Raw genomic sequence first — 14,052 nt, forward strand, 5'->3', positions numbered from 1 at the left:
ATAACACACATTTCAAATAGCAGCACATGTACGACCGAAATTACATGGAGATTTTGTATCGAGAGTTATGAACACTAAATCAGTTTGACACCAGCAGTACACCATGCTGTGGAAAATTACTTCAAATGCGTTTTCAGATGTAGACAAAACTATCACTTAGGTTAAGTAGCCTGGCATTAGGTAATATATGATGCCAAATTGATTTGAAGTATCCAATTTAGGCGTTGTATTATTTTTGTAGCCTTTTGCCGGTAAAGCGTATTCAAGGTTTATTGGGGGTGAACGTGATAGCTGTGTAAACCTTTTGTGCAAGAGTGCTTTATGGTTATATGGCAGGAAATTCGGCTAAAGTTCACATCGTCCCTTAAAAAACTAACAAAACATTGTATGCTCTGTCTAAATACGCTTAGGGGTGAAAAACAGTTTTTTTTTTGCAGCAACGTTCTAGTTTTATGTCGAAATAAATGAAGTGCCAAATGAAACAAATCAAAAAATGAATGAACGCCGGGGCCAGCCAAAAAGGGTTTCAACTAAAATAATTACTATTATGAAGACTGAAAGAATATAGAAAAACGAAAGTATTATGCTATAAATTTAAATTTTTAGATACGTTTGCATTCCAGAAAGTATGCAATTTAATGTTTTTCAATCGCGTATTTGCTATTTACTTTTTCAAAAGTCCCAAAACACAGACAAACTAAACATTTATCGCAAGATGCTAACGCGTTACATTTTCAAAATTAAAACGGCAAAGCTAAACTAAGCAAACATTTGTAATCGTAAGGCCTTTATTAGTCACAGACTCGAGGTTCAGATTCTTCCGGGGCATAAAAGCTTTAAAAATTTACAGATTTTGAACTCCTTTGAACTAACAAATGGTTTGTCCAAATATTTATTTCAATGTAGGCTCACTAAGTTTTACTCTACCGGCAACATACGACATCAACTTAATACAAATAAGCCTATGTCATGATTTTAAATTACATATAATGTAATTTCAGTTATGTTTTAATGGGAAGATGAACGAAATGTGGAACGAATTCTTATCAAAATTTTTATCAGTCATATTTTATACCAGGCAATAAATTGCCTTATGTTCCTAATAAAGTTTAACAGAAAAAACACCAACGGCAAGAAAAGACTTGTTCTCAAAACACAAATAAGATATTTAAACATATACTCAACCGTGCCCCGTGGGTTCATAACGTGCTGCACCAGACCAAAGTCAACAACCTGAACCAAATTTCCAAAAGTCATTTTATGAGGTTTGAAAGTCAACGCTACGACAAAAACACTTTCGTGTTTGGTGTGAAAAATATTCTCATAAACCTAAGTTTGACCAAATATTAGAATGTCGGTTGTAACGATTCGAACATACTACAGGCAACGTGTGGTATGGTTTTTGCTTACTGTTACTACATTATGTTTGTCTATGCTCTTTTAATGTTTGTTTTTCTAAATCCGTGAGTAAACAATGTGCAAACAATTCTGTAACCTTCCACATATGCGTTTTGCTCATAACTTACAAGCGTTATTGCAAGATTTTGTTTAGGTTTGAAAAAAATTGGTTTCTTGAATTTGGCCCATCGAGTTTCGTTGATGGGTAAAATGCCCCGAAGAAAATGGGATAAATGCAGGAAAAAAACACAAAATTCTACGAATATAACGCGTTAAGAAAGCACTTTTTTCGCAAAGCGTAAAAATGGGTAACAAAAAAGGAAATGCTGAATGAATTTTTCACAATTCGATATTCTACTTGATTTCTAGTTGGACAGACAGACTTGATTAAGTCGATGTCAAATTTGTTAACGCAAAGACTTCAAACCATGGAAGGATTTCAATCTCGTTTGTCTGTTTGCTTAAGCCTTCATGCCCCCATAAAAACCTAAACCTTTCCTCAGTCGTCTTAACTAGGCACGTAACCCGTCTTGGGCTAACTTTTGACGACCCAACGGGACACAGAAAGGCCGTTTGTCGGACCACCTGCACCATAACGTATTGGAAAAGCGAACGCACATGCAAACAGCCTCCACAAAACAGGTCAAACAAGCCAACTTTATACCAGGTCTATTAGGGCAACGTGATGTTTACATACTGAAGGTCTATTTGCTCGGGCCCTAAAAACGTTCTGTACACGTGAGTGTGTGCAGTACAGGTAAAGACAGGTAGGCCTTGAGTCGATAGGACTGCTGTGAAACGAGAATTCAATGTAATATATATTGAGGTCTTGATTTAGACGCCTTTGGTTTGTCAAGGGCTTAGTAAAGTCGAAAGCGTGACATATCTAGCATTTTCCGACTATATGTTGATGTTGTGACGGTGTAACTGTCTTTGAAACGCTTTAAAGAAAGGGATAGATCGATTGTTATACGTGAAAATTACAAAGTGGCAAAACGAAACAGTTGCTTCAGTCAGTCTTTATTCACGCCGAAGACAAGAAAAATGTCAAAAAGAATTAAGCAGTGAGCTCATAGTTCGCTATGAAAAACAGTATTACAGAGTGTGGAAAGAATAGAGTTCGCCTGCACGTTTTGCTTAAACTTGATCAATTAAACTTTATCGTTGCAGAATGTGACTATTACTTTATTGTATAATAGCTGTATGAGATTTGGGACTAATTTCAATTAATTCCACTTAATCCTTTAACAATTTTGTATCAATCAATGACTTCCATCACTGTGACAGGTAAGCAAAAGTCAGGACCTTGTCATTTGAGAAAGTTTCACGTACAACGTACAATACCTATACGATCTTGCTAGCATATGTTGGCAAAAAATTAACTTTGTTTCCAACCGCACGCAACATTGCGTAGCAGGTGTAAAAAGGCTGTGTGTTTCTGGGTGTTGCCTGTCCCGAAATCACTCAAGCACGTCGGGGTAATATGATTGAGTCATGAGATATCAGGGGGTCAAAATACTATCAATGGATGTGTTCTGCGAAAACAAACTTTAAAAGGAACAAACCTTTTTAATATTTTCTGTTAACTTAATGTATATCCGACCACCATTGACTGACACACGTATTTCAGTTAATCTTCGAATGCCCGAAAGTGTGTTTTAAATAAGACCCAAGGCTAAGCAGTGAATAGGATTGACACATGGTTTGGGTGACAAAAGTTGGGTGTGTATTCGCATTTGTAAAATTAGTGGGTAACGCTATGTTCAGCAAGAACATAATACAATCTACTAAACACTACAGGGCAGCACTCATCTACTTAAAACTGTTAACCCAAATAGGTGTGGGTGGCGATTTGTAGGTCCAGCGATTTAGTAGATTGTGAAACAGGTCGTACGGCAAACCGGCTATGTTTACATACTGGGCCTTCGAGTCTAACTGTCTCTGTTTGACCAGTGAGCAACGATAGCTGAAAACACACCGATGCTGTTCCGAGTAGGGCAAAGTTAATTATTAAGGACCGGCTGAGCAGCTTCGACTGACTTAAACTAATGACTGTGATGGTCACGGTTGAACGCACATGACTGACTAAAATATTCTGTTTCATAAAATAGGCTACTTTACCGAACTATCAAAAACCTGGTAATAATAAGATTGTTAGTCAAATTGGGTAATAATTTGAACAGAATGAAACTTGGAAATAGACCTAAGGTCGATAAGTTCATAAGTTTTGCAATGTTTGCTTTACGGGCGGCTACATCCATCACGCTTCGGCCGTGACGTAACCGGTATTACTATTCTAAAAATCTCAACATAGTACAAGTTTACATCAAATACGGAGAAAATGATAAGGTTGGGTCCATGTTCGTCAAAAACCACGATTTTATGCAACAAGGCTTATAAACGCGATCAAAAATATCAAAATCCTACAATAGTTTCACACAAAGAAAACAAGCGTGGTTTCAATGGCCTAATTGGTCTACAACGACTTCTGGCTCACAAATGCGAAAATATCAAAGACGTAGAAATTGTCCTGATCCACTGATGCTCAACACACGATTCCAGTTACATACATTGACGTGTCACAGCATTAACTAACGTCAAACATCAGTCTGTGCATGTTTTAAATTTTGCAATTCTCATTGTTATGGATTTTGACATATACAACATGGCATCATCAGTCCTTATTCAAATACAATCTTCGAAATTGTGACATGGTCACTTGTAATCTGTCCACATCAATTAAGCTTCAGTAAAGATTTTAGCAATATTTCTTGGTCTTGCTAGTTATGCCAGAGTTACAAATATCTATCACTTATCGTTGCCATCAATATTCCTACAGATTGCACCGTAATTCCGAAGAGATTGACCACACAGCCTCATCCGCACCCGTACGACACTGCACTGCTACTCAGCAACGATTCGCCAATCGGATACCGCCACGTTGAACCACCACCAATGATTCCAGCCAATCAAAAATCGCCGAGCGATGCCAGCAATCAGGAGCCACTGTGTAACAACCCAGCCAAGGAGGCTGTATTGCTCGAACTATGCAAAACAACTGGGTATACATTAAAACAGGCAAGTGGAGAATTTGAAAGCTTTTCAGTCCCAAAATACATTTATTATTTCATTCAGTCATAAAGTTTTTTTTTACATCATCTTTTAACAAAGCCACTAAATGCAAAGCCTTAAATATGTATGGAGCATTTGTGCGTACGTAAGTGGGAATTAGGAATGTAATTAGGTTCGTACCTTGTCTCAGTGGATTATCGATTCGAATCTCTTAATCAAAGTCAGTTTTTGTCAGACTCTCAAAATCGTTCGTAGCCTACTTTTGCAAAACAAATCAAATAACGATTATGAGTTCATCGAGGTCTTTAGATTTCGCAATGGTTAAAAAAACATGCGACTCTACAACATAACATACTTGTAAGTGGAGTTTTATTACCTAATATTTTCCACAAAAGCTAAATGAGTTTGCTGCCAATAACTTTTTTTAATTCGCAGGAAAACGGCCAGCGCAAATACGGTGGACCTCCACCAGGATGGGATGACCCCATACCTACTAAGGGATGTGAGATATTTGTGGGAAAACTGCCCAGAGATCTGTATGAAGACGAGTTGGTACCGGTGCTGGAGAAGTGTGGGCGGTAAGATATGCCATTGCATGCACGACTTAAAGCTTTAGAAAAAAGTATAGAACCAATGCAGCACAAAAATCACTAATCATGCCAGAAATAACAAGAGATGCTTTAAGTCATTTGAAGACCGTAAGCACTCAGATTTTCGTTGCCCAATTCAGTGGTAACTTGTAGTTTTCAGTGGTAACTTGTAGCTCGGGGGCAAAGCAATCTTGGGGGTTTAAATATTGTTGTATTCTTTCTACGTTTTAATTCATAGAAGACGGCGCAGCATCAAGAAAAAAATTCAACTTAGCAGGATTTCAAATACTGAGGACACCACTAAAAATTCGGCTATGAAAAGTGTTTTGGCGACCTTTGTGTTGATGCCTCAACCACGTGCTGGCTTTGTCTAACGGTTAATCCAGCCCTGGTGGTTCAAACACTACAGGCATATACCTGTACACTAAAATATATTATTTCAAATCACTTGCAGTTGACATGCCCGTAAATATCGTGCGCTTTAAGAACAAATATTTGTCGGTAAAACTATAATAGTTTAATCATGTGCGAAACACTCCAAACACCCGAGGGCAACGACACTGGGGTGAAGCACAATGATAAATATTTAAGTTGGAGCTACAAATACGCTTTTGGCCAAACTTCTTACGCGGCGGTTTTCATCGCAAAATCATTGTTTGCATAATTTTTTTAGGAGAATTTATTCTATTGTTTTCTCTAGGGTGCACAATACACCATTATATGCAAGTCATAAGGTAACTATTGCACAGCGAATGCAGTAATTACCCCAACCAAAAAGTCGGCTTATTTATGTGTCACTGAATTGTTGCTTTATCTGTTAAAGTAAATAATTTTAAAACATTAAAAAGCTAATCAGGCCACATACGCGCCAACCATTTTAGATTTTTTAACAACAGCTGCTTATCATAAAATCCTACCAGCGCTTAACGAAATGCAACGAAAGTTAAGTTTTACGAGACTACTGGTTTGTGTGTTCTTATTAAGCCTATTTAAAACCATAAATTATCTACTTGTTCGGTGGTTTTGGACCAAACATGTGGCATGTACTCACTTTTCGTTCGAGTCTAACCATAAATTTTCGAATCATTTTTCAACGCTTGATATACTGATCACATATGTGGATATAAGCGCAATTCAAAAGGATGTAAAGCCGTAAATCACTTTACCGATATAGCGCATGGAGTTTACCTAGGAGTTAGCGCAGCTTGTGCGTCTTTATCGATCACGGGGGTTGGGTAATTATTTGCCAATCACATGCACGAGCGGTATAAGCAAGTCATGACAAGGCCTGCATTAATATAAGCCGCCTAGATCTTATCGTATGGGTGATATAGGACGTCCGTTGTTACACTTTGCACCCTGCTAGGTGATAATAAAACAAGCGTATTATATGTTGTTTGTCCCGCAATGCAGGAGCTTTGCGCGAAAGGTTTGCACAGCAATCAATCAGACACTGCTTATCGTCAACGGCAATTTAATCGTCGGCGATAAACTCGTTTTTCTCACTTCGCCAGCACGGGTTACCTTGGTGCAAACACGTTAAAGGAGGTTATGATATAATGAAAATTTATTTCGGTCTTATAAACAGAACTGATTTGTAATTTTTTTGTCAAAAAACAAATCTGACAAACAAATCTTTTTGTCAAACAAATCTGAAGAGAAAACCAGATATTCACATTCTGTTTGACAAATGAGTTTCATTGATTCAAATACTTAGATCTTTCCATGATCTTGATATGTAATAATTTCCATGACCTTGCTATGAATTAACTGAACGTGGGTAAAAAACAAAGGGGAAACAGAGTAAAAATCGTATTGATCAGTTCACTAAAAATGCACATGCAAGCAGAAGAGCGCCCTGAAACATGGCCACGACACGAAATGCGGTTAACTTTTGGCATCAAACACTCGTGTTAAACCTTGCTTACACCATTTCCTATCTTACTTACAGGTTGTCTAACATTTTATTCCATGCAATAAATGATAGGATGTGTTATAGTACAACACTAGGTTACATGACTAGGCAAATTTTCGCGCCAAAGCATCTTTGCGATAAACTACGGCGAAAACTCGTGATTGACTCAAACAAACTATGTTAAGATCAGAAATGCATTGTAAATCATTTACGAATCGCCCAACTTATTGCGGTCGAACCGTACTGTCTAGTTAGTCTGTTTGCTTAAGGAGCTGTAAAGCCATTTGGTGATTGTTTCGTGGCAGTAATTGCCTCTTTTCGTGACGGTTGTTAGCTATAAGACTACCATTTTTAAATCAAGGTTACTTATTTAGAAACACAGAGCAACGAAAGTATAAATTGTCCACAGACGTGTTTCAGTTTCAAATACTGTTGATATTTTATCCAGAATTTTTGGAACGACGTTTAATTGTAGTTCACGATACGTGGGCCTTTGGTTCCAAACTTGTACAAAAAACATATATTTTTGCAGAATTTACGAACTTCGCTTAATGATGGATTTTAACGGCAACAACCGTGGATTCGCATTCGTCAAGTATTGTGCACCAGACGAGGCAAAACGCGCGCTGAAAGAGTTAAACAACTTTGAAATACGCAAAGGACGTTTGCTGGGAGTTTGTAAAAGTGTCGACAATTGCAGGTAAACGTACTTTTCAGCACCACATCCTTTTGCAGAAAGCTTTGTACTAATGCGATTAATCTATAGTGTTTTTATGAAATAACGGATATTTGCTAAAAAAACATGACTAAATGCAGAAAGCCCACACACTTTTAGAAAACCTCCGAATTAGAACGGGCGGAGAAACCCTAGAAAACTCAATAATATACATTTTCACATAAATTGTGATCAACAGAAGTTTTTAGACAAACTTTGATATTAGTTTGAAGTTGAAAATACAGATCTATCAGCAGGTTGCTCACTTTGTGCCTAAAATAAAACGAGTTTGTTGTTAAGCGCTTGGTGTCATAAAGATGCTAGTCCGTTTGGCACAGTGGAAATCACTTTCACTTTACACCTAACTGCACAACTGTCGTTAAACACACGGCTATTTGACAAATATTTGGAAGTTGTAAATTTAATGAAACATCCTACATTTGAATTTAACTACAATTTTCCACACTCTATTAATGCCTTTTCTTGCACTAACTAAAATGATTCGATTTCTTCGTTTCAGACTCTTTGTAGGGGGAATCCCCAAGACAAAACAAAAAGAAGAGATTCTTGTCGAAATGCAGAAGGTCACGGAAGGCGTGGTCGACGTCATCGTTTACCCGTCAGCAGCGGATAAAACGAAAAACCGGGGATTTGCGTTTGTTGAATACCAGGATCACCACACAGCCGCAATGGCAAGAAGGTTATTACACATAAAGTGCTTTTACAATTGCTACGGTTTGAAAAATTATCGTAAAGCGTTGGGGTATTACATCCTTGTAACGATATGAGCCAACCGTTCGGAGTAATTCGAGTAAATAGTTTATCCATTTTTAGTATCTCACTTATTTAGTAAAAAACTAATTGGAAAATAATCCAAAATTAAATTGCTGTTTTTATTCCCAACTCCACAATAGTATAAAAGTTCAACAGCTCCAAACAAGTCAAAACATACACAACCATAAGTAACACTTACGCAAGCGCATAAACCACAACTTCTCTATGATAAACAAAGCTATTTAACAACGATCATATATCCATTATTGGCTAAAAGTAGTAAACATTTATGGATTTTTTTTCACAGAAAACTTATGCATACTCGGCCACAAATATGGGGACACCCGATCGCCGTAGACTGGGCTGAACCTGAGGTAGAAGTGGATGATGACGTAATGGCTACTGTCAAGATTCTTTACGTCAGAAATCTAATGCTGAACACTACTGAGGAACAGCTGGAAAGGGTAAGACTGTAACAATGGACCACCATTTGACATCTTTCCAAACGCCTTTTTAATAGTCTGAGAGTTTCAAAATACCTTAATCTGTTTTGTCCCACACTACAAACATGTGCTGCAATTAACTATTAAGTTTTTCCAGTTTTATTATACTACAACCAAAACTAAGCAAATTAAAGTCACCAATGCCACCACATTATCTAATAAAAAATCCTGCAGCAGTCAGGCAACTCGGCTGTGTTCGTATTGTGGTCATAATACATTCACATTGCTCAACCGACCTAGGCTATAAATGAGACTAACCACAAAACATGAAGTTTATCACCAACCCAATAGCAATGCTATCAGCGCCAATTGTGTTTAGCAGAGTTGTAAAAGGGTCTGATATTCAATCCAAAAATACTAGCCCGGCTCTACCGACAAATGTTCAGTTATTCATCTTTATATAGTATAGCTGCATGAAACCACGTTTTTTTCATCACTGTTTATGTTCACTTCAGGAGTTTACTGCCATTGTTCCTGCTAGCGCCATTGAGCGGGTCAAGAAAATCCGCGACTATGGCTTCATTCATTTTAACACGCGAGAGAACGCCATCAAGTGTATGAAAGCGCTGAATGGCAAGCCGTTGGACGGAGCACCAATGGAGGTTACTCTGGCCAAACCTGTGGACCGTGAAACCTATGTCAGGTTAGCTAACGTTTTTCAAGTTTGATCTCTAGACGCCATGATGTTCCTTCATCTGCTCGGGTACAAAAATAATCAGTTAAAGACCACAGGGCGCTCAATTACAAATGAAGATGTGAAATAATATCAAAATAAATTTAACAATATACCCTAATTATTTATACACTTAAATAAAACGCTGATGAACTGGAATGTTTCAGGATGAATATATAATTTTTAAATTAGAATTTCCGACTTGTGGAATAACTCTTTGCTTTTAGATACACTCGTGCTGCAAACCGAGTAAACGTGGAACCGACCGAAAACCTTGCAGCTTACCCTGGATTAATCGCTACAACTTACGATCCACGGCTTGACCCAGCAGCCGCCGCAGCAGCCGCAGTGTATTCTTACACAGGTACATTATTACACATGTCGACTATCTCTCATTGACAGATAGGTGCTTCATACCCTTTTACAACATTGCGTTACTGCTGTGTACCATTTTATCATTTTCCCCTTGCTTCCTTTTAATTTTTTGATGCAAAGTATTGATAAATGGGGGTGACTGAAGTAGCCTCAAATCACTGTTGACTGCGTGAGCATTTACCGAAACGTTTAAAACAAAAACGCATGTAAAAAATCATTTAGTGTATATCATGTATTCATGTTTTTTAGGAGCGCCTCTGTACTACGGCGGAGTACCCTATGCTGCAACTACCATCCCAGCCCTTCCACCGGGAGCCAGATACGCGGTCCCATCCAATCTGCGTGGAGGGATACCCCAAATTCCCAATCTTGGCCTTACCCAAATCGGTTCCGCCGGCGTGCCACTTGGAATCCCTGGCGCCAGCACGGGCGTAGCAGGGTCCCAAGGTCGTGGTGCCGCTATGAGAGGTCGGAACCGGGGCACAAGCACCCGTGGCGTCGCGGGGCGCAATATTCTGAACGTCGGTCGTGGGTATGCGCCTACCGAGGTCTCCTTAGTTGGTGGAGATCTGCAGGTGTGCAATGAACAATCAATCTAATACTTTTCTAACAATTACCCAATTATCTTTACCTTCTTTAGTGATTGTAACTCATATAATGTGCACTTGTTCGTTAAACAATTCCTGTCTCTAATTCTTGTTTTTGCCGCCGGAGCTTGCTCGCAAAAGAGCGCCAGAATGCCGGAAGGTCTGCCTCAACATCAATTGTAACTTTCCGGTAAAACGTCTCAGTAGACGCAGTTTTTTCACAAACTAAATTTGGCAAAATTGGCTTTGAAGCGAAGCTCTTCATAAGCGCCCAAACGACGTAATCGTCATAATTTTGATGTCATAATTTCATCTAGACCCCGATTCTGCACTTCAAACAAAAACACATACTTATCACTAAAATTTCAAATATGCTCTTACATTATCATTGGCAAATTCACTTTAAGTTAAATTATTGTCGTCATTGGAAAACCTATTTTGCAAATAACCATCTCAAAACATAAGGGCAAAATTCTGTCCAATCGATGAAAAACTGAAAAGCTGCTGGCAGATAACCACCTTTTACCAGTCCACAATGCTTGCAGCGCATAAAAGTCTGCTAACGTTTCTTGTAGTCAAGTAAGCATTTTTCTGGCGCTTGTTACATGTTGGACAACATAAATAATTTTTCACACAAGGTCTTTCCGAACCATTTATTCCGTAATTTTTGTACTGGATCTGGGCGACTGTTTGTGATTTCACCTTTAATCCTTGACTGTATAGTGTTCAAACCAGTAGGCATTTAATTGCGTAGATAATTTGAGAACTAACTTAATTTGGCTTTGCTGATGTTGTTTTTACTGTGGGTTGCCGTTGACACATTGCTTGTTAGTTAAGATTGGTTTAATTCATATAAAGACGGGTTGGTTTTTCACTAATACTTTCTATGAACAAAATCCTAAAACATATTTCGGAATCTGACTAAATCATCTTTTGTACAATTAATCATTTCGTGTAGGTTTCAGACGACTTACTACAACCATTACAAGCGTCCAATATGGCAGGCGCCGTCTCAGGTAAGCGTTACTACAAAAACATTGTTGAAATTTATCGACTCTCATTGCACATCACTAATACAGTTAATCAAGATTTCCTGCACTGTGTTTCTACTAGTTCTTTCAAATTTCGCGAATACACTTCAAGACGAATTTACTGATCAACAAACTTCGTGTTTTAACTTGCGCCAATCAAAAACTACCAAATTCTTGATAAAAGCCTCCTTATTAACATTGTTACTGTTTTGTTTACAGGTAACATCGGTGCCACCGGGGCCGGGCGAGAGATACGACTTACTGCCAGGTATGGAGCTCATCCCTATCAGTCCCCACTCACTCAAGCCCAGCCAACAACAGAAATCCCCAACACAGGTTCGCTTTCACAACTTTAGGTCGTAACCTTACTAGAATAAGGCTTCGGTCACTAAAACAACTTTTCCCCTAAATAATCGTAATTTAATTTACAAGTTCATCTTAAGCGTTTTTTTGACCGTACGTTGAAAAAAAAACCGTATTGATCACAAACAATTGTACTTAAAATACAAAACATAGCTAACACGAGTGGTACTTCTAGCATGATAAAAAGTTAACATCTCAAATTTGCAGTTGCTGGAGGAATACTGCAAGAGAACGGGCCTGGGGATGCCGGAATACAAGCTGCACTCAACCGTTGGCCCGAATGGCCGCCAACTGTTTTTATACCGGGTAAGTTTAATGCAAAAAACGCGAAAATAGCATAAGCCTGTTTGGCGAACAACTTCAAAAGATGAAAAACCCTATGCTTTTATTAGGTGGCGCTACCGGCATCGGACAACCAGCTGCCATCCCCGGTAGCCTCGCAGGAGCAATTCAACCAAGCGTCCAGCAACCAGGCGTCGCCGCCCCTACAGCCATCGCCACCCAGTCCCAGCAGCCTGTACACCCCTACCAAATTGTCTACTTCTCTTGAAGTAGCCAAGGAAATCGCAGCCGAACATGTAATAAATGTCCTTAACATTCAGGACGACAGTAACAACAATTGCAATGACGCCAGCAACGACAACGATGCCATGTTCGTCACCGGTGACGTCACAACTGGTGTGGCTGCTATAAGCATTCGCAGCCCAGATGTCAACGGCTATACCACTGTGTACAACGGTGCAAGTGTTGATACAACTCAGGGTACATATGCTGCTGGCTATCCTGTATTTAATGGGGTTGGGTACACTGGTATCGCTTCACCTCCAAATGAGGTATACACTCAATATTAAACCACGTTAAAACCGCGTTTTCATGCTGCTGGGTGGACCCCAAAAGTAGTTGCACCATATAAGTGCGCTCTGTTTGACTCGATATGACATGCTCTAGCATAACTATGCCTGGTTAACTAAACCTGTAGAGAAATGCAATCAAACATAAAAATAGCACCTTTGCTGGCTGCCTGTAAAAACTGCAAACGCTTTGCTGCGTAATTCTGCTTCTATTCCACGAAAATTTGCTTTTCGTTACTGTGCTGTTATGTTTAGTTGAACCACCTGCGCCCTTTTCAAGTTTGTGACAATGAACACGTTCATTCCCATTAACAGTGTTGCTGACGTGTTGCATCACAATCCAGCATTCTAAATTTCAAGAATGCGCTATTGTGACGCACAAAGTTTCTACGTGCCGTAGTTTGTCTGTAAATCTGCTAATAATCGGAAAATTGAAACAATCAATTTATTTATTCTTGATATCAATTTGGTGCTAATGAAAAAATCAATGCGAACAATTATTGTTGTAGGGTAAAGTTCCACATATTGCCATTTTTTATCTAAAGTTTATTACTTATGTTTTACATTTAAAAAATTTCACATAGTGTCTCTTCGTTATTCGGAGTTTTGGAATTCAATTCATGTAATCTATGACTAAAGAAAATAAATAGGAAATGATTTGTGTCAATTTATGTCGATAATGGGTGTGTGATATTATTGTAAAAATGGCGTGTTGCGATTATTGTGTAATCAACTGTAAATTTGTTAATTAATAAACCCAAAACATCACAATTCCTGTGCGTTTAGTGCAGTGCTGGATTAAGGGTCTGCTGGCCTGTAGGCACATTTTATAAGTGGCCCGAAAATCAGGGTTGCCAATTAAAAAAATAGAATTATCAGTGTTGCCAAATCATTGTCACAAAGATCGTTGTTGTAAATTGGCCTGGATTTCTGACTGGTCTGTAGGCACGTGCCTACTTTGCCTAATGGTTAATCCGCCACTGGTTTAGTGTTGTCCAAATGCATTATTTGGGAAAAATAGGCCACGTTTAAATAAACACAAAATGGTTCACTTCCTACACAAAGCATTTGAGTGACTACATCGGTAATTCTCCGAGCTGGCCTTCGTACCAGATCTGCACTATTTTAACACTAAAAGGGAAGGCATATTGCATTTGAAGACTGTTAATAGCTTTTGTCACAAATATTTTCCAGGTAATCAGTAG

At 38.6% G+C, this 14,052-nt stretch overlaps 1 protein-coding gene across 2 annotated transcripts; it reads left to right on the top strand.

The window, feature by feature from the left end:
- Positions 1-2,572: 2,572 nt before the first annotated feature.
- Positions 2,573-13,618, top strand: LOC145232343 (APOBEC1 complementation factor-like). 2 transcript variants are annotated; one of them, XM_080096943.1, is made up of 13 exons: positions 2,573-2,685; positions 4,238-4,476; positions 4,906-5,048; positions 7,508-7,675; positions 8,211-8,390; positions 8,772-8,928; positions 9,423-9,610; positions 9,868-10,004; positions 10,265-10,547; positions 11,561-11,618; positions 11,853-11,969; positions 12,204-12,302; positions 12,389-13,618. In XM_080096943.1, exons 1-13 carry the CDS (start codon positions 2,664-2,666, stop codon positions 12,845-12,847), a joined length of 2,250 nt encoding a protein of 749 aa, XP_079953069.1. In that variant the 5' UTR covers positions 2,573-2,663; the 3' UTR covers positions 12,848-13,618. The 2 variants fall into 2 exon arrangements, with proteins under 2 accessions (XP_079953069.1, XP_079953070.1); XM_080096944.1 differs by having other exon boundaries at positions 10,265-10,590; positions 12,389-12,614.
- Positions 13,619-14,052: the final 434 nt, after the last annotated feature.

The sequence above is a fragment of the Phallusia mammillata genome, chromosome 6 (genome assembly GCF_965637545.1).
Source record: "Phallusia mammillata chromosome 6, kaPhaMamm4.hap1.1, whole genome shotgun sequence".
In the NCBI taxonomy this organism is placed as follows: Eukaryota; Metazoa; Chordata; class Ascidiacea; order Phlebobranchia; family Ascidiidae; genus Phallusia; species Phallusia mammillata.